This window comes from Brachycentrus maculatus, unplaced genomic scaffold, assembly GCF_059751285.1.
Source record: "Brachycentrus maculatus isolate JH-2025_06_01 unplaced genomic scaffold, ASM5975128v1 h1tg000370l, whole genome shotgun sequence".
Taxonomy (NCBI): Eukaryota; Metazoa; Arthropoda; class Insecta; order Trichoptera; family Brachycentridae; genus Brachycentrus; species Brachycentrus maculatus.
In genome coordinates, this window is record NW_028281119.1 from 1,188,606 (window position 1) to 1,211,173 (window position 22,568).

The 22,568-nt window shown below is 29.9% G+C and overlaps 1 protein-coding gene across 3 annotated transcripts in view; it reads right to left on the reverse strand.

The window, feature by feature from the left end:
• Window positions 1-7,892: 7,892 nt before the first annotated feature.
• The window catches only part of pns (DENN domain containing pinstripe), a 34,417-nt gene continuing 19,741 nt past the window's right edge, over window positions 7,893-22,568 (reverse strand). For 2 of the 3 annotated variants that reach the window (XM_088270047.1, XM_088270045.1), the window contains 11 exons: window positions 19,336-19,498; window positions 17,388-17,655; window positions 15,903-15,938; window positions 15,020-15,218; window positions 13,899-14,149; window positions 13,505-13,644; window positions 13,250-13,368; window positions 12,711-12,931; window positions 11,299-11,481; window positions 10,622-10,850; window positions 7,893-9,572 (listed from right to left, as the gene is read on the reverse strand). In XM_088270047.1, the coding sequence (XP_088126173.1) occupies window positions 9,383-9,572; window positions 10,622-10,850; window positions 11,299-11,481; window positions 12,711-12,931; window positions 13,250-13,368; window positions 13,505-13,644; window positions 13,899-14,149; window positions 15,020-15,218; window positions 15,903-15,938; window positions 17,388-17,655; window positions 19,336-19,498 (1,999 nt within the window). In that variant the 3' untranslated portion in view covers window positions 7,893-9,382. The remainder of the gene's footprint in view (window positions 9,573-10,621; window positions 10,851-11,298; window positions 11,482-12,710; window positions 12,932-13,249; window positions 13,369-13,504; window positions 13,645-13,898; window positions 14,150-15,019; window positions 15,219-15,902; window positions 15,939-17,387; window positions 17,656-19,335; window positions 19,499-22,568) is intronic. The other variant, XM_088270046.1, reaches the window with a different exon arrangement.

The following is a 22,568-nucleotide window of genomic DNA, read 5'->3' on the forward strand; positions in this document are numbered from 1 at the left end:
GATTGGGAGGCAAAACTAAAACGATTTCTAGGTCTTTCGGCGGTGGTCTCTCGTGAGGTGAAAATTCCGCAGGCCGTAAAAAGGTACCAGTAAAAAGGTTCCACAGGCCTTTAAATAGGTACCAGTCTGAATTATATATACATATTGACTTCACATTTTTTCCCCAAGATAAAACATTTTATTAAATATATCAAAACTTCTAGCTACATATTTGTATTTAGTGACTGCGCTCTTGTCGGTGTAATTTCTTCCAATTTTTCCCATTATTTGTTGGATTTAGCTTCTTCTTAGCCTACCCTCCTTTTTGTTAATATTCCCTCAAATACATTTGTCAAAAAATTATCGTTTTATATCATGTGCATACATCGTTTTACGGATATTTTTTCGACCGTCTGATCGTCGGTTGGTTCCTCCAACACCATATTTTAAATGACTAAATGTTATTTTTTTTATTTTTGGTCATCCATGACTCACAATTGTATAATTCTATATTTCAAATTCATGTTTTTTTGTCTTGACATCTCATTATGTTTTTTGAGTAAAGTTGTTGTTTTATTCATCACCATCATAATTAATTATCACCATCATAATTAATTATCACATTAATTCACGACAATATAAGCGCCATTGAGGCAGTATTTTATAAAAATGGAGTTACATAAACTATCCAAAATTATTTGGTTATTATAAAATCTTTTTTCCTTTTAAGTGTACGGTTTTGGCTATTTTAAATATTTCATCTAGAGGTCATTTCAATTTATAATAAGTTCCGTTAATCTAAAATAATGTACAAACGTTTATATGATACATTACTTTACATACTTACAAATAAAACTATTTTGCAAAAGAACATATTGATCCATTCTATGATTTACAACAACAACAAAAAAGTTAAAAAAAATCTCCCACAAAGAAGTTTTCACCAAAGGTTCAGAGGTAAGAAATGGTAAGTCTATATTAAAATTCACTGCGAAACTTCAAATCTGTATAGGAGGTAAAATAAAAACGAAAATCTCTTACAGATAATAATAATTTATTGAATTTGACATATTTGGCAAGAAATTAAAATGGTTTAGTCTTATGATAAACACATATCTACAATATTATAATACATAACATCTTTCTAGTATATAAGGGTAGGTAACCTATAGATAATTAAGAAGAAAAACAAATGTCAAAAATATTGATATCAATAACAATCATTTTCATTGAGATTTTTTTACCATCATAATAAACAAATTTAAAAAATAATTAACAAAATAAAAAAGTTATATTACAAAAAAATATAATTTCTCATGTTAACACTATGCGGCGAACACAAAAAATATTGTTTTAGAGTGGCTACTGCATCAACACGATAAATAATGTGTGTGGAATATAAACCGTCCTTTTGTCATATAATACAATTTGATACTTGTAAAAAATCTGATACGAGCATCGAATGTTAGGGATCTGGGCGTTAGATTTGTGAGCACCCTGACATTTCACGATCACATAGAAGAAGTCAGTGGTAATGCATTGAAAATGCTAGGATATGTTCTGCGTACTGCCAGGGTTTTCGAAAATACCCGCGTGCTGAGAACTCTTTATAACTCCTTGGTGCGAATTAGACTCGAGAGTGGCTCGATGATTTGGGGGCCACACGAGCTTAAGTACTCTCTTATGGTAGAGAAAGTCCAAAAAAAGTTTTTGAGGTATCTCTACATGAGAGCGTACGGCTATTATCCTTGGCTCTACCCGACCCAGTTTCTCCAGGGTATGCTTGGCTACAATAGTTTAGAGACTAGAAGGAATGTGTATTTGATTACGCATTTTTATCGATTGTTGCGCGGTATGATCGATAATCCTGAAATTATCCGGAACATTGGTCTGTATGTTCCCGATAGTTACCTAAGACAGCGTCGACATAGATTGTTTCACATTCCTATACACAGGACCAACCTGCCGATGGTTATGCCTGTAGGAAGAGCTACCGCTATGTTGAACAATATCACATTGGATATTGATCTGTTCCATGTGTCCGAAGGAGTTTTCCAAAGCGGGATTCTTCTACACCTTTAAGTCTTCTTGCTTTCTTTTGATATATACGCCTTGAATATTGTTTGTTATGTATATATTATTTTTTTGTTGAATAAATTGAAATTGAAAAAGAAACCATTATTCCATAATTTTTTACTGTTTTGTTAATTTAATATATAGGGTCCGCCATCTAAAGTTTTTTTTTTCAACTAGTGCTTATTTCGTGAATGGTAACACTTAGCTCATGTCTGATTTGACAGATAATTAGTTTTATCCTTCCGCTGAGCGAATATGGTTGTGTATACGCTTGAACAACGCTGGGAAATATTGCGACATTACTTTGAAAATCATGGTAATGTTGCAGAATGTGTGCGAAAATTGCGTACGGTTTTTGGAAGAAGAGAAGCACCGTCAGCTCCGTATGTTCGTTATCTTGTGAAAAAAGTGAAAGAAACTGGCATCCTCATCGATAAACCAAAGCGTGAAAAGCCAAAAACAGTGCGTACACCCGAGAATATCGATGTTGTGGCAGAAAGTGTGCGTGAAGCGCCATCAACATCAATTCACCGTCGTTCTCAACAATTGAACATTTCGGAGACATCATTGAGACGAATTTTGCATAAAGACCTTGGTATGACGCCATACAAAGTCCAATTGGTTCAGGAGTTGAAGCCAACTGACCATCCAATGCGTTTTCGCTTCGCTGAGTGGGCCTGCGATCGACTTACAGAAGATGCCGATTTTGCCAAAAAAATCATCTTTTCGGATGAAGCTCATTTTGATCTTGGCGGGTATGTAAACAAGCAAAATTGTCGTATTTGGGGCACAGAAAACCCGCACGCATACATTGAAAAGCCGGTACACCCAAAACGAGTCACTGTTTGGTGCGGATTTTGGTCCAGAGGCATAATTGGGCCATTTTTCTTTGAAAATGAGCAAGGAGTGGCCGTTACAGTCAATGGCGATCGTTATCGGGCCATGTTGAACGGATTTTTGTTCACAAAAATTGAAGAGGAGGATATTGGCAACATTTGGTTTCAACAGGACGGCGCTACGTGCCACACAGCCGAAGCTACACTCGATGTTTTTTATAGCATTTTCAAAAAAAAAAAGTTATTTGGCGGACCCTTTATGTTAGAATGTAAAGTTTCCATGAGATGAGTTTTATAATCAATGTAGAGATTGAGAAATTGATAAAACAATGACATTTGTTATTTTGTATGGAGCGATATCAATTTTAAAGGCAAAAAATTGTTTTTTTTTTCCAGCTTGAACTTTGGATGTAGGTCGATGTGTTTATTCAATATGTACATATTTAGGGACTCTCTACAGATAATTTTTCTTTGAAAAGCGGAGTGCTTGAATAAAAAATGTGGAAAAAAATAGTAATATTAATATATATATATATATAATATATATATATATATATATATATATATATATATATATATATATATATATATATATATATATATATATATATATATATATATATATATATATATATATATATATATATATATATATATATATATATATATATATATATATATATATATATATATATATATATATATATGTATATATGTATATATGTATATATGTATATATGTATATATGTATATATGTATATATGTATATATGTATATATGTATATATGTATATATGTATATATGTATATATGTATATATATATATATATATATATATATATATATATATATATATATATATATATATATATATATATATATATATATATATATATGTGTGTATATATATAATGCATTTAAAAAATACAATTATTATGTGTGTGGCCTTTAGTACCATAGTATTTTTAAAACAATAATTTGTGCTACATAAAACTCTTATACTTCTATGTAAATACTACCACAACAACAAACACGTATATTATTACAATACAATTTTGGCACAATACTTGGGGTATGATAAAATTTTTAAAAAATCACACAATTGAAAAAGAAAAATACCACAAAAATCTTGTTCATCCGCATAATTGTAGGCCGTGAGCAAAGCAATGCATTGGACACTCAACAAGGCATACCCATCCAAGGAAATAAAAATGTAATAGTACCTAGATAAAATAAAATCTACAAGTTTATTAGCACTTTCAATAATAATAATTAAAAAAATCAGTATTGAAACAGATCAAAACTCTGAAAAGAAGGGATCAATCAACACAACATGGGCAAAATGGGGTTTATTGGGACATTAAGTAACTTCAGTTAAAATAGCACTGTTTGTATTAAATATTTTAAAAAAATCCAATCATATTTTTAATATTTACTATTTTTAAATGATTTAACTATTATACAATATTTAAGAAGAAATCATGTAATGATAAATAATAAAATGAGCAACAATTTTTTTTTGTTTTCTTATGTATTAATTAAATTGTATAGTGCATAATAAATTATTGTATTTGTTTAAAATTTTCAAGGATATTAAATGAAAAATCATACACATTCTACCACATCCCAAGTATAGTTTTAAAGATAAAATCTAAACATTTGCAAACATTATGCATGTTTTTTTATTTATTTAAAAAGAACACAAGCCCATTTTTAATATGCCTAAAAAATTACTACATATAAACTGGAGTCTTAGTTAAGTGTACATTCTACCAAATAAAATTGGACCATAAAATTATATTTTTTCAACATTTGAAAATGATATATTTCAGAAAAAAATGTCGTCATAATTACATTTTGGGATACTGTGATTTTTATTAAAATTGGTAAAAATATCTAATTATATAATTTTTTGTAGTTAAGTGATACATAGTCAAAGGCCGATGCTTAGGCATTCTTATGTTTGATTAGTCGATCTTAGGAGACTAAATTAATCAGTTAATGGTTGATGATTTTTTTGGCTATGGCTTTTTTTATTGCCCTTAACTGTACCCAATAGGGCACTGCATCTTTTAGCAGAGTGTTATCTTGATCATAAAATACAAGAAAGAAACGTGATCAGCCCTGTACTTCAGGTATCCATCTAGGGTGATATTAAATAAATCTGAGAGTGAAAAATCACTTAATATTTATTTTAACCCTCCCGGGAATTCGATCCAGAACCTCCAACATGGTAACCTAACGAGCCTCACTATGGATCGGGTCAAATACAAATGTAATTTTTTAGCCATGCCCTACGTAGTGCCTACTTGTGACACTTTATAAACATTAAAAAAAAAACAACCTTGATGTAGTAAGCTCTCAACTGTATCAATGATTCGTTCCTGTGAAGCCAAAACAGTTTTTGACTTTTGACCAGCCAGTAAAGTCTCCCTATCGACTATCTATCAATCTAGAATCGACTACACCAACTAGACTTTTTCAATTGTTATTATCCCATTCAATATTCATACAGCAATGAAAATAGAAAAAAATGTTTGTAATATGAATTCAGAATAAATTTTGCATGTAAGGACAGATAAAATTGGTAAATTTAATAGTTAATGACTACATTATACTTAAAGATATATTTGTATATATGTATTCTCATGAATCACATTGATAGTTTTATAAAATTGAGTCAATTTTTATCTATCCCTGCTATGCATTGTCTAAAACAATCCCATACAGGTTAAGCTATAGATTAAGGTACAAATTACCATAGGGCAAAAAAAAGTCTATGTCAATAGTCGGATATGTCAAAATCATTACATTTTAATGCTACATGATTTTGTGAACCAAAAAGCAAGATTTGGTAAAAATAAATTATTATTTAAAGGAGTGAGGGGTCTCCAACAGGCAGAAGCCCTTTCTAAAATAAATCCAGCCTTGAATGGAAAAGTAAAGTTTAATATTTATCACATTACCGGGTACATAAGGAAATACTTACAAAATATTACACTATAAAATATCAATCACTGGATTTATAGGAGGTAGTCAAACTTTGGTATATGGCAATTCAAATATTTAATTTTAATATACTGAGAAAATAATACGCATACTTAGAAATGAATACATACATAGCTGTGGGGCTGTAGACACAGAATATAGTAAATATACGTACTATTAACATGACTACAAAGAATTTATAAATCGGATTATAGCATAATACAAAGCATATATATATATATATATATATATATATATATATATATATATATATATATATATATATATATATATATATATATATATATATATAATAAATAATATATATATATATATATATATATATATATATATATATATATATATATATATATATATATATATATATATATATATATATATATATATATATATATATATATATATATATATATATATATATATATATATATACACATATATATATATATATACACATATATATATATATATACACATATAAGTATATATATATATATATATTTATATTTTATAGATGCTACCAAATTTCCTAGTACTAACTTCTTAGAAAGAAACTTATTTAGTAACTAGTTCACAACAGGGTTTGAGTATTATATAAACATACACACTTTAAAAGAATAACTTTTGCTTTTGTACTTAAATTATGAGAAGTTTTAGCTGTAATTAACAAAAACTATCGCTGTTTGAATATGATGCTAAAACTACTTAAAAATATATATTTGGGATTTTTTAATGTACAGTTATTATCCCTAAAAGACATGACAAATTTAAGTTTGGATATTCATTTAGAAAAAGTACATTCGTGACACATAAAATAATAATTACTACTGACGCTATTTTACAACTATCTGTCCATCTTCAGGTTCACTGAAAACTCACTTTATAATTTATTTTATTTAGTGAATATTGCACTCGTAGAATAGGTGTCAAAGAAAAGATGATTTTACTATTAACTTTATTTAAATGTTTATTTTGACTTTTTTTTATATCATATTCTCGCAGCGATGTATTTTTGCAGATTGAAAAATAAAATACAATCATAATTACATCTTTACAATACCATTTCATTTGTAAAATGGTATTCAAAATTCACCATTTTGCATCTTATTACAAAAAAATTACAACTAAGAATTTTTTTTTTTTTTAATTCTAAAACAAAATAACACGAAGTTACATACTCACATATGGATGAGTTTTTAAAGTTTCTTTTCTCTAACAAAATAAATAATAAAAACAAGGTGGGTTTTGTTATTGCTTAATTTCATTTAACCACTCTACTCTCCGGTTATTTTCTGAATTAATTCTTTGGACAAAAATCATATTTTTTTCTACAGAATTATGAAAACAATGTTTGTTGTATTCATACCTGATTTTTTTTGCCATAATAGGTGGTTTTAGGACGGAACTGATGAACTTTCTGTTAGCGTGTTCCCTCTCTCTGTCTCGCATTAAATATTTTTGGCACAGGGTTAGCGCAATGGTGTGAAAAAGACGCGTATCACGTATGCTCGTATGTTTAGGGCGATCAAACAAGTTGCAGAAGTATAATTTTTCAAGTAGAATAAGGTAAAATACAATAAATAATTAACAAATTGAAATTCCGATCCAATTATTAATAATGTCATCTGGCATTCAATATTACGAATGTGCAAAAAAATGTAATTACAAGAATAAAGAAAGAATAACAAGATGTTCATTGATTTTTAAAAAAATCTATAGTTATACTCTCAAGTGCAAAGTTCTTCAATTTTAATTGCGATACTGGATCCCTAATGATAATATTATGCACATTTCCACGTAATACTTCATCACTAAAGTTCTATTGAGGTTATTAGTAAGGTCCATATTAATGAAGCCTTCAGACATACTACATGTACCATGAAGTGGAGTCATTTTGGGTAATGCCCTATTGACGTTTTCACCAACAAGTCCCTAATTAGGGTAAAAAAGTCAATTTACCTTGTACATATAAACAAGGTACAAATAATAAAGATTTTTTTTTTTAATTTAGGTAAAAACGGTGTCAAAATAACATCACAAAATACATAAATGAAAGTCAACACTTCCCTTACGATGCTAAAAACTTCCGCGTGCACCGGTGATATGTATTTTGTACACCATATGCAAATGTGGGTTTAAAACAGGAAAATATTAATATTCCTAAATGTTGCTTTTATTGACCATAGTTGAAGTTGAAATGTAACGATTTTGTAATTTTAGCTCTGGTAAGTATCTAAAAAAGAGGAAACAATACATCGCAAGTAACCGCAATAGCTGGCGTAGCTACACAACCACCGCGTAAGACTATCTGCGCACTACTAACGCAGTCAACACTTTACGACATGCGCGTATAGATACACAAACCACGCCACGCACACAGAAACATTTGTGTATTAGTGATCTTTGATTTTTTCACAAATTATTTATTTCCGTCGCTGCAAAGAGTTGTAGTAAATACATATCACCGGGGGGGGAAGGTTAATAAAGAAATTAACAATATATACTTACACATAAAATAATATCTAAAATGGACAATGTCAATAGCTTGCCATGAGTCATCTAACATAGGATGATTGTATTTTAAACATACTTATTATAAAATGAGCATATAGAATAAAATTATTCTTTGGGAGAAACAAGGCTCCTGAGTATTACAGCTAATATTCGAAGTTCTGCCCGTTAAACGGGTTGTGCACTCAAGTGGACGGGACCCATAGGGTATTGGCAATTCCACCATCTGATGATGGGTCGATTCAAATTATAAAGTATACATTTCAAATATATTTGCCAGTCCTTGTCCACGTTAAATAAAGCAAATAATATTATTTTCTTTGGTATAAAAAAAGGTTAAAATATATCACGATAAATCTTTGGTTTAAAAAAATAGGTCGTTAAATATCTTCTAATTAAAATTATTGAGTATGTAATAAATATTTCAGTAAAATAAGAAAGGACACATTTGATACAAAACAATATTTAGCATACATCCTCCTTAAAATTACAAACATAAAACCTTTTTTAAAAGGTCCTCCATAATGGAAATTAATTTTTATATTACAGTTTGATTTATGTTTGCCTTTCGATATATTATATTTGGTCAATATAAAACCTATACGGATATTGACCAAATGTGTACAATGTTCGGTATATACTAATCAGAGTTAACAAAATAAAGCATTTTTTTTACAAGGAAATCAGATATATTGAATGTCTACCATAAAAAAAATACATGTCAATTAAAAGGAAATCAATATGTATTTCCATGCTTTGTGATGGATTCATTCAGATTTTAACAAAAAATAATTTACCAGTGGCTTAGCCCATTTTATTACTGAAGATTTATTTCCCATAATATTCTTACTATGTGCCAATCAAAACATGGTCGTTAACCAATATATCTTATATTTTTCAAAGAATCAATAAAGTTTTTTTGAATAAAGAATCAATAAATGTATTGAATGAATCTCTCGAATAAACAATTGTTCATGTATATGATAGAATACCCTGCGTAATAGAATTCTCGAGGACAATATTAAACTCATCAAGTGGTTCCAATATCTGTCTCAGAAAAGTAAGCAATCCTCTTTTTCGGAGAAAACTTTGTTCTTCATACATTTCTGTTGTAACTCGGGTCATGGACATGGGCACCAACATTCGGTGTAACCAATGCTCTCTGAAAAAATAATAAAAATTTTAAACAGTTAGAAATACACATACGATACGTTTTAAATACAATACGTTTTATGATTGCTCAGAAAAAAGTAGCTAGTAGAGTACATACAAATGAGGTTAGCTTGCCTCTTTTCATTTTCCAGTTACCTGACTCAATGTTTTTAGTACAATAATTTGGCATAAATTTTGACTGTATATCTTTTAATGCATTAATTTACATTAATTAATTTATTTATTCAACCTGTCTGGGGGTGTGGCCGTACATGGTCAATTTCAATTTAAAATAAGTTAACTGGTCTATATATATTTTTTTATTCAAGAAAATATGTTGCTTATTATATGTAGCATTATTGACCATGATAAAAAAATTATTAAAAGTAAAAATAAAAAAAACTCACTCCCCAGATACAGTTTTGTCTGCAGAAACTCACCCCCGGGCAGGTTAACCTCAACCGTTAAGGTATAAACATAGTACATAGTTGCATGTTACCCAATTATTTTTATGTAATTTTTTTCATCTTTATCAACAGAGTAGAGCATCATTAGCACTGATGGCAAAAAAGAAAGCTTTTAAAATTACAAAGATTTTTCATCAAGAAAATTGTGCATTGTCTTTATGCAGTATTATTCCACTTCAGTTGACTAAATTTATGTGTCTTTCTTTCAGCTTCAGATGGAGTCTGTCCAATTGCCGACAATAAACTTCTGATGTTATTATCTTACCTGGTTTTAATAACTGTAATAAATAAAACTGCACTACATAGACCGGGAAGATCGGAGTTTCTGGCTTATTTTTTCAATGGTTTGAAGTGAACCAGACCCAAACTGGTTCAAACCTGACCGTTTAAAAATAGTGGCATAATTCCTGATCCATCTCAAATTTATGAATACAGTCTAAAATAGTTCTGTGATTCCCCTTCGATCCTAAATTTCGTAGGAATTGGATCTATCTTGGGAGATAAATGCCATTACAGTGAATGTGAGGATTATTCTAGACATCATTGTGTAGTCATTAAGGATTGAATTTTGAAAAATTAAATAATCACTGACCTTAAACTGAGACAGATGAATAATTGAAACTTTCCATCTTTCCCCAAAGTTCGTCCAGCATTATTGATTTCGTCCATTAAGTGGCAATAGCATCTCCATATCGTGGTGTGTTCCTGTGACCTCGCAGAGTGCGATGGAGAATGGTAACTATAAACTCCACTAGAACTATCACTGGCTGAATCGATACACTCTTCAGACAAGTTCTGTTCAAATACTTCCTTCACTTTGACTGCAATAAAATTCATACAAATAATCAATATGCTTTTTAAAAAAATGTTTTATGTAATTGAAATAGAAGTGAAATATTTGCATATTTCAAATATTTGGTGAACCTAAGTGAATAAGTATTATATGTAATTGGTTATGTTTATAAAGTAATAGTAAATTTTAAAATGAGCATACATATTTTAAAATTAGAAAGATTGATTTGGTCAGCTTTTGTGGCATGCTTATAATGTATGCGATGACTTCTCCATCTTCATTTTTTAAGTCTTTTTTTTTTGTATTTGTGTTTTTATTATTTACAAAAATGATTCAATTTCATACTATTTCTGTGAGCCTGAGCGACTCATTATTAAAAACAGGTATCAAATTGTGGTAGAGTCCGCGACACTAACCAAGAGACAACAACCCGACGCATTTTAAATAACAAGATGCATATAAAGCGTGTTTATTACCAAAATAGTCCCATATGAAAAGGTTTCTCCCAAAGAGTCGGCTTGACTTGAATCCACACAAGAAGGCTTGTTCCAAACACTTCACTAGACCATTTTCACCACACAGCAGAATACTGAGGGAACTGACATCTTTCTCTCTTTTGGAGCGATAATGCCATTTGACTATGGCATTCACACAATCACCTTGAAGAAAAATAAGAAGACGTTTCTTATAACATTTTTTTAAGCAGAGAAAAAAATTATGGTAATATTTTGCAGAAACAAATAGTTATTTTATTAGTACTGGGATAGAAAATATTTTTTTAATATTATTTAACTATGAATTTACTTTAAAGATCAATGTATTCGTAAAATGCTATTATATATTTATAGAGATACTGTTATACATCATGTAAAGGTTTTTTTCCTCAATGGAATCATACACCTTACCAGTGTACAACTTACACATGTTTGAATGAGTGCAGGACTTATCACCTTGGCTTCATATAATTAGTGATCAAGTCAATACTTCATTAATCCAATGCTGTGTCCCATGCATAAAAGAGTTAAAAAAAGATCTCTATAGATGTAGGTACTAGTATGAACGATAAACTATCTGAATTATATTGAGGCAAAGTATAGTAAGTACTGCATTAACCCATCGGCCTATCAGCCGCCAACCGTTGGCGGTAGGTATATTTTTACATTTGCAAATCAGCCGCCGTTTAAGCCACGCCCCCATTCGTGGTAATTTATATTATTAAGATACTTTCGTGTGATATCTACAAATCAGTAAAGAAAGCTATTTGTACATTATTTCTTATAATTTTAATACAAATTTATTGACGACACTTGACCAAAGATGTCCTTGTAAGGATAGAACTATCCTTTTGATTGAAATATCAAGTAAAATCAGTGAGAAATCAAAACTTTACATCCCAGGAGTAATGTTTTATTGAGTTATTTTTTTTCAAGTTTTCATGTTAATTTATCACATTTCTGATATAGACACACGATAAAATATGTGCATAATAGTTATTTGTACCATATTTATTGGTAAAACAGTAAACGTTATAAGTTTATGATATAGTTTATTGTTATAACTCGGTTGAATTTGAACGCCGTTGACACCGCAGCCACGTGCGCGGTGTCATTGGTCGGTTGTTGGACCGCACACTAAACATTTGATGTTACCTGATGGTACCTTTTTCTGCATTAAAGATTATTTCTGTGTTTGTTCTTGTTTTATCAGGTGCAAAATATTAGAGCCCCCTTGTTTGACAACCCATATCACCTCTCCTCCGGGCGGGGCAACTTTCTTACATGCGGGGATACATTAAATTAGTGTCTTTATATATTTACATGTTTTGATAAAAAAACTGATATGCGGATGGGTTAAGAGTATTTTGAAAGAAAATAGCATATAAAGTCACCAATCATGTGTTGAACAGTAGAGGGAGAGAGATGTGTGGTGTGCGGTCCTGCGGGGCTGGCAGGCGCGGGCGAGGAAGCCCCTCTCTCGGGGGCTCTGTCCAGTGTGCCTCCCGCCCCTCCACCGCTGCGTCTGTCATTACTGTAAGCTGGTTGGGCAACCAGCAGGCGCTCTGTGGACCCATCGTCCACACCGCGGCCTAGCCAGCGGTTGCAAGGAAATCTGAGAAATCAAAGTAAATTATAGTAATTTGAACATATTGTATTTTGACGACACAGTTGGACAGTCATTCATGTAGAATTATTCATTTTTAAGCAAAGAATATTTTATAATTCTTCATTTAATGCAATAAAATCAGAATTCTTGAGAAAAATATCATGAAATGGCCACAATACCATTGGAAAATAAAATATTAGTCCGCCGATAATAATGTTATTTGTATTTTATATAATATTATTATATTAGCATTTATTCAATAATAATATTTGAAGGGTGAAGATGTATGTATATTTATTGTTTTATCAAAAGTAATTTTCATACCTGTAAGCATGGCCAGTTACTTCATTACGGACATAAATATTTTCAAGCATCCATCGTGGGGATAATCCAGAATTGTCATGCCCGATACGTAGTGTTGTCAGAATACCCAAATTCTTATGCTGAAAATAATATAAAATAAATTAACGCAACTAAGCAAAAACTAACACTCACATATAATGTTTTATAAATATATTTTATACATACTGTTGTATAACTTCAAAGTTTAAGAATAAATCAAATAAAATAAAATCTTACATGAAATACAAATTCCATAGTATTTCTGGGAATGGGGATTTGTTGAGTTTCTCCATTAGTTCCAGATACAGCAACCCAACAATTTGCAGTTGTAACACTAGCTTTCCTCGAAGGTACTATTACAACCCGGTATGGTAACTCTGTTTAAAAAAAATAACATTAAATACTGATATGTATTAACAGATAACAAAATTCACAATCAATTTATTTTAATATGTACATTGGTCCCAAACATTCAAACACCCTACTTTTATGCAATTTGCTCTTTCGTAAATGTTTGAATGTAAGATTTTTATCAATATGAATGTTATGTGAAAAGAATTTATAAAGAAAATAAAAAAGCATTCAACTGTCTCGTGATAAATTAATAAATTTGTATACATTCACTACTTACTTGTCATTGGATAAGTATTGGTAAAACAATAATAATCAACAGCATTTAGAGTAAGTAAATGGTAAAGGAACTGCTCTCTCTCTTCCTCACAGCGCAAGAATGACGTTCTCTTGTATTGTGACTTTAGCAGTGCTGTATCTGCACACAAGGTTTTTAAATGCCGGGAAAGCAACTTTTTTTCCAGAGATAATCTCACCCAAGCTCTGGCATATCCAATTTCCGTTTTAATATCTGACATGGCTTGAATATTCCTAAAAACAAAATATTCCATTATCTAAGAGAAAAGTCATACCATCAAGGACCATCGGAGGGAACCGTGTATCTAACAAACTAATGCAAATGAATAGTGCTATGGTGGTGACTAGTAGTATTGTTTGCATGCTGTTGTAGTGATTGTCCTGACGAAGAGACGGGTACGTCTCGAAACCAGTAGACATAAAAATCTCGGTGAGTGGTTATATACTAATATTACTAACATTTTTATAAAAATATATAAAAGTAATCCAAATTGCCTTATATGTAGTAAGCATAATAATGTCAGTATTGTAATAATCTGTTTTACCAGTTAAATGAAATGTCCATGAAAAAAAATTAAGCCGATCCTTACCACCTGAATCCTAACCTCATAGTGATGATTTTCTGTAGCAAATTATATTCATATATATATATATATATATATATATATATATATATATATATATATATATATATATATATATATATATATATATATATATATATAATAAATAAAATTATTAAAAAAAAACTGAAGCAAACACATCCGCTCAATATAGTCATTCCATTACAGCTAACAATAGTTTTTTTTTGTTGACAAAGCTCTCAAAGAAAATACCTACGTTATAATAAGTACACACATACATATGCGTGTCGCAAATATATATCATATGTTCCAATAGCTCCTAACTAATATTAAATAGAAAAATATCCATCACATATGGCAGAAAAATTAAAGATAGCATTGGATGACATTTGAAGGATATGTTTTGTGAGAGTTGAGGTTTTTTTTTTAATTTAAAACAGGAATGCTTACATTTTAATTTTAAAATAAAATAATAGTTACATTGTAAATATGTAATAGATAACATTTTAACAATAATTACCTCATATCAAATGTCAAGCTCTCTGGCAATGGTCTCAGAGGGACAGGGTTTTGTGGTTTCCTTTCCAGAGTGCTGGACCCACTGCTTAGTCTATCTCTGGAACTGTCTCTTGAACTAGCACGAGAACTGTCTCGAGATCTATTTGGCGATTGAGTTTTTTGGCTCACCGTCTCAGACTCCAAGGCAACAGATGACAGATCTTTAAAATATACACACATGCATAAGGTAAGATATGTACTATTTGAAATAAATTATCACTGTAATAACAAACTATACTTGTCGCGTCACTGCATAAAAAATTGTAATTTTATTCAATTTTATTTATCTTGCATTTATTTGTTAAGGTAGGAATTTTTATGTTTTATTAAACAGTTTTAGTTAGAAATTTTTAATACTGCAGTTGACTATCAATTAAATAGGGCCCTGGAAACAATTAATCACAGAAAACTCAAACTGGGATGATAGCACTTTTATGAGTAACAGGGTGATATACCAATATATTCTTGACTCCTCTTCTTCTGACCCTTTTTTGTACCCAATGATGCATAGGGATCTGCATTGTATTATTGCAATTTTAATTTGATCATTAATTACATGAAGGCAAGTTGATTTGTCTTCAGGTACTAGTGCAGAGAATTATTAAATAAACATTACAACAAAAAGACATTTATATTTATTTTGACCTCTCTGGGAATCAAATCCAGGATCTCCAGGATGGTAGATAAATACGCTAATCACTATGTCAAGGAAACAGACATGTATCTGTATACCATGTCTTAGTATGTCATAATTGTTGTGGCAGTTAAAAGGTTGAGAATGAAATGATTACGTAAAAAGCAGCAATATAATATTACAATAAAAAAGGGTTATACAACCAACATACAGTCCAATCGTTTCCTCAAGACACACCACGAAAGGGCTGCACAGGAGATTAGCAGCATGGAAATATATATAAAAAATATGGCTTAAATTTAGAAGCAGCTCTAAGAGTTATTTATATACAGTAGGCTCTCTTTATAACGATATCCAAGGGAGTGAGCATTGTCATCGTTATATAGAGAGACAACAATATTTGATGAAATAATCTTAAAAAATATAGTTTACAATACTATAAATTCATAAAACAATATATATATATATATATATATATATATATATATATATATATATATATATATATATATATATATATATATATATATATATATATATATACATATTATATATTTTTTGACATCTCAACACAGATAAAGAAGAATATGCAAGTCTGGGCATTTACGGGGCTGACGACCGTCATAGGCTGGTTTAAGTGATCACTTTACACATGTGTAACATTCACCAATTCTACCCATTATTGACAACCACACTACTCAAATTCTCGGAAGTTCAATATATATGAACCAATTTAGAAACCTTGTTCTTGAATCACTAGAACTTCACTAGAGACATCTATTGGTGAGATGTAAAGAAGCTTTTTTATTAAGCAGAAACTCTTATATTAGTATGTGAGGTCCGAATCCTGGATTATAATCACATATATGAGAAACGCGTTTCTCATTAATATTTAAATGTATTGATTACTTTAAATATTGTTACGGTATTTTTTTTTAAACAACTGATTGCGACAGTAGAAATTAAGGCGGACAGACAATAAATAGTAAGTGGGGGTTGCTAGACATTCGTTAAGCAGAAAACAAAACATGCCGGCCAATACCCAAACTACTTAGTTAGGATATTGCCTGGCGCTTGGCCCCGCTGTACTACTAACACAGAAGGGGTACTTGAACGACTGAAATACCATAGTTATAAAGAGAGCAATATTGGTATAGAAAAAGAACAAATACTACCAACAACAAAAAACAACCCTCGTTCATTTCAAAGTGATTATTGTTAAAGGGAGAATCCTTATAAAGAGACTGTTATAATTTAAAACAGGTTACTTTTTAAGTTGAATTTACCCAATTTAAAGTGATTCTGACCTAACATCAGTATATGTATGTATGTAGAAGTAACCACTTAAGAGCCAGAAATTTTAATGACATTCTTAGGATTCAAGGACAAATATAATTCAAGATTAACTTGCTTACTGTCTTGTAAAAAATCTCTATTTGCCAGAGACGCACATCACAGACCATGTCTATACAAACTGTTCCATTATTTTATTAAGGTTTCCATTTCATTATTTGAATATTCCAATAGAAATATTACAGAAAGGCCTTTACATTGTAGTCACAGTACAACAAATAATTGATGGATTTTATTAATATTATACCATGTTATACCATATATACATATAGAGATTGAAAATGCACTAACTGCATTGCTCCAATATTTTTTTTTTTTAAAAGATTGCTGGAATGATATTTACCTGGTGTAAGAAATTTGGGATCTATGGGCTTAGAAGTGTCATTGCATTGTTCCAACTCCTGAAAGTTACTGAGATGCATCCACAATGCTGACTTGCCGTATTTGTGTTGCAATCCGTGAGACCATATCCTCTCCAGTAAATCACACAGAGATGCGATCATCGTATTCTCCTCTACTCCAACAATGGAAATTTCTCCTCCGAGCCCGAGATCAGCAGCTTCTGTTCCCATTTTCTCCAATAACATTTTTTTTGTTTTACTTTTGCAATCCTATAATACATTTTTCGAAAAACATGAATCTTTCTGTACAGAGACGGATTTAGAATTCTGATATTTTTATACTCTGATATGTTATGTACATGTTATGTTATGTATACAGTTAACCCCTCTATAACGTTGAGATAGGTACCGCGTTATCAGAGGGAACTTTATATGGGTTATTAATGTTTTTAAATTGTATTTTAATTTTAAATGACTCATTTTAGTCTTTTCCACTGATTAAAATGTAAAAATTCAATTTAAAACATTAACACCCACATAAAGTTCCCTCCAATAATGCGGTACCTATCTCAACATTATAGGGGGGTTTACTGTACTTAGAAATATGCTATCCAAAACACTGATTTCTTTGTAATCTAATTCATTTCATAATTTGCATTATTTTTAAATGTAGCAATTTTTTTTAATTTATGTTTTAACTAATCATTAACAGATTTAAGTTTTACACTGATATTTTTTGGTGAAACTGCATCTTGGTCACTGGTCAAATAAAACATATTGCTCACTCTTTTCAAGAACGTCATAAATCAAAAATTGTCAATTTTCAGTTGTGCATGTTTTCGGAATACCCAGAAAATGTACTATATCCTAGCAAAAGCGGCATACTTTAAACTTAATATTTACCCGCTATAGGGCAAAAAGTGTTGTTTTTGCATTTTGAAGAAAAGGTATTGTTTAATTATTTTTTTTTATATTTGAAATATTCTTCAAATGGAGAAAAAACCTTCAGGTTTTACCTAAAAAGATCTGTTGCACAGTAAAAAGTTCAATAAGTGGCTTGATATTTATTTTTAATACATTGTATTTTATTTTTAAACATTAAAAACGTTCTCCTGAAAAATCAAGTTTTTTGATTTATGACGTTCTTGAAAGGAGTGAGCGATATGTGGAAAAAACTATATAGATATGATTTTATTATAATCTTTAACACATTACTTTAGTTTTATAAAATATAAATAATAAAAAAAGCTAAACTAACTTGTAAGATGTCAACTATTTTTTTTAGCTGTACTAGCATATGATTAATTTTAATAGTTTTAAAAAAATCCATATACATATGTATTAATAAGCAGGCTTTACTGATATTACAAAGCATGTACCGGATTGACATAACTGACAAAAATAAGTCTCGATTTTTTAATAATTATTATCAGGGCTTTTTTCTATGGAACAGCGTTCCGGCTCGTTTTTTCACGGTTAATATATATTTATGTACATACTATCTGATTGCGTTTAGCAAACATTATTTTTTTAAAGTTGTTTCTTTAAAAACAGTAATTAATTTTTATTTTACGAGATGAAAATAAAGTAATTGATTTGTGGGCATAATTTTAGTATTGAATGATTCTTACCTGGTCAGTACCAGTAAGTAAGGCTTCCGACGTCACAAAGACCTGTATAGATCTATTGTGAGGAATAATTCAGATAGGATTGTAGGAAATAGATTTAAGTGATAGCAATATCATTTGAAATTAAGTATTTTCTAATTCCATTGCGTTAAAAAAATTCATTCAAAATCCTATTTCCAAAAAAAATAAAATGTTCGCATTTTAAAATTGAATGCATAACTATCAAGTTAGAGTAGTTTTCCTTAATAATACAAGGGAAACAAAAAAATAATGCATGTTTATAAATATCTTTTGTCACTCAAAAATGCTCAAAAATGTATACCTTAAGTAATTTTTCAACAAATGTTCTATTGTTCTGAGCTATTGCAGCCGGTGTGGACTCAGTGGACAACTTTCTGCCAAGTTCAGCTTGAATATTATCCATTGATATTTCTTTGGTTTGCCATTTCAAAGTTCCACTCCTCACTCGTCGTAAACTATTTGTTCTGTTAACAAAACAAAATGAAAATATTGTGACTAAATTCAGATCGGTTTTAAAAATATATATATTTGAATCATTAAAATCTAAGGTTTTTGAAACTTTGAGAGTGTTATGTTCTTAACTTCTTGAATACGGATGTAAAAATATCTAGTAATAATATTTTCTTTTACTTGTCCAAGAGTGTGGCCATACCCGTATGGTAAAACAAAACTATCGCAGAAGGGTATGGACGTACTCGTATATCCATGCTATTTATTTCTTAATGAAATAAATTTTCTATGCACTTTTTACTTAAATTAACTCCACTAGTTTTTGTGTCAGAAGATACATAAAAAGGTGTAAATGTGTATTTTTTTGAGTTAGTGTAATATATTGTATTTTAAAGTTCTATTGCAGTTTTTGACAGTCGCTGTATACATTTTTCATATTATCAGCTATCAAGATACGATATCGTTGATATCAAAATATTTTTATTTTTGATAATTAAGGGAAAAAAATTAACTACAGGTATCTATTATGATCAACAATTTCTTTCGAAGCATTAATATTTGTTTCTCTGAATTTTTGTTGTTGTTATTTTTATTAGTTTATAATGTTATTCTTGTATTTACTTTAATTTGGTATATAAAAAACTGAAAGTAGTATTTTTAAAGTACTCACTTCTTTGGGACCGTTTTGTTTGCAGAAACTAACTGTCGGACAGGTACAACGACTGAACAAAAGGACTTTTGAATACTAAGAATATACTATTCAAACTTTTTTAGTGGTCCTAATCAAATATAAGCCATGGCGGCTTTGGTGTGGCAAAAGTACATCTGTTGTTTATAGTAAGCCGATTCACAAATTTTTTAAATTATGTTTTTTTGTTGAAATTTTGTTTATCAACTAGACATTATTGTAAATCATTAATGATATGAAAATACGAGTACAAGCTTTATCAAGAATAGTAAATGTTACAGAAAAATAAACAAATATGAATATTCTTTTCATTATTGTTTTTATTTTATTAACATTTTTAAATATTGACAAAAATTATTGTAACACCTCAAAAAGAAAATGTGAGTAGTAAAAAAAAGTAACATTCTTTGTACTCCTTTTAAATGTTCTAGAAATAGCTAGTCATACTCGTACAATCAATGCAATATCACCAACGATACTTTTAATAAAAAAATAGTATGTGGCTTATGTCAAAATGATGATGGTTTTTCCATTAATGGTGTAATAACAGCTGTAAGGTATCTAAAAAAAACATAGCTCAAGAAGCACCGCACCTACTTCATTTATAATACATAAATATCATCATCATAGAGTGGAAAGTGACTATTTTTTCTTTCATCGCTCTGCTGTTTTCTGTTTTAGTCATTTTCTTACCTTCAAAATTTTAATATTTTTTATCCAGACAAAATTATCACTTGATTTAAAAAAAATTATAGGTAGAGCATAAGATGATGTAGGTCCCGGGTTCGATTCTAAAGGGGGTCAAAATAAATCTAAGTGATTTTTTCCGTTTAATATTTATTTATTATCACCTGAAACACAGGACTGGTCACCTTGCATTCATATTATTAACGACTAAGATAACACTGTTGGATTCAGTGCTCTATGCACCATTCGGTGTGGATAAGGATTAGAAAAAGAAGAAGAAAAGCATAAGACTGTGCAAATTGACACAATTAACTCATTTTACCGAATTTACTAGTCACTTTTTGCTCCAGGATGAAGATATATTAAATGAAATGATCAAAGACATTGTTAATGTTCTTGCATCTCGTATCTTGTAAAGAATTTTGTGATTTGGGGAAATAATTAATCTTCATTTTTGTAGTTTCAGATTCCATGCATGCTCTACAAACACTACACATAAATACTAATTACTATAACAGAATAACTCAATATGTCAATCACATGCAGTAGAGGAAAGGCGCAAACAAGACAAATTTTCTATCTAACTTTTCTATAACCCCTAAATACCATTGTAAAGACATAAACAAACATTACTTTCTGCCTACACTCGCATAGCAGTCCTTTAAAGTTTAAATTTGCACACACATAGTAGAGTGAAAAATGCTATTTTTTCATTTTGTTTTATCTTGTGATGGAATAGTATGGGGGTACCCAACACTCCTTTTACTCCTGTATTCCCATTGCAGCCCAGTTTTCTAATCAGCACCTCTCATGTTGGAATAACATTTGTAATTCACTGTTATTTCTAACTAAGTAATATGTTTTCCAACCAGAACCATTTTTTCTTGTACATCCAAATGACAGCTTTCACAGTATCTTTTCGTAAAATGAAAATAATAGCTATTTGTGATATTACGGCGTCTTTCATGGTTACTATTGAAAAGCTCAAAAAACAAGCTTGTACTTTGAAGTATATAATTGAACTAAACTGCTGATAATGAGTGGGATTACTAGATAAACATTCCCAGTACCATGAATATTTACTGGAAACTGCAATTTTCAGTTATGTGGAAGTTGCCATTATATGGGAAATACCCCTAGTATTTTTTTTTATTCAGACATACAATTCGCTCACTCCTTTCAAGAACGTCATAAATCAAAAATCTACAATTTCTAGTTGTGCATGTTTTCAGAATGCCCAGAAAATGTACTATATCCCAGCAAAAGAGGCATATTTTTAACTTAATATTTACCCGCTACAGGGCAGAAAGTGTTGTTTTTGCATTTTGAGGAAAAGGTATTGTTTAATTATTATTTTTAATATTTTAAACATTTTTCAAATGGAGAAAAAACCTTCAGGTTTTACCTAAAAAGATCTGTTGCACAGTAAACAGTTCGATAGGTGGCTTGATATTTATTTTTAATACATTCTATTATATTTTTAAACTTTAAAAACGTTCTCCTGAAAAATCAAGATTTTTTATTTATGACGTTCTTGAAAGGAGTGAGCGAATTGTCAATTTTAACTAGAAATCTATTAGGTATGTGAACTATTTGAAGTGTGGTTTTCTTATATGCATTTATATTTTTCAGAGAGGATAGATGTGAGGGTTCTTACAAAAACTTTATTAAACCTTAGAAAACCTAATATTTTATAGCCAAGAAAAAAA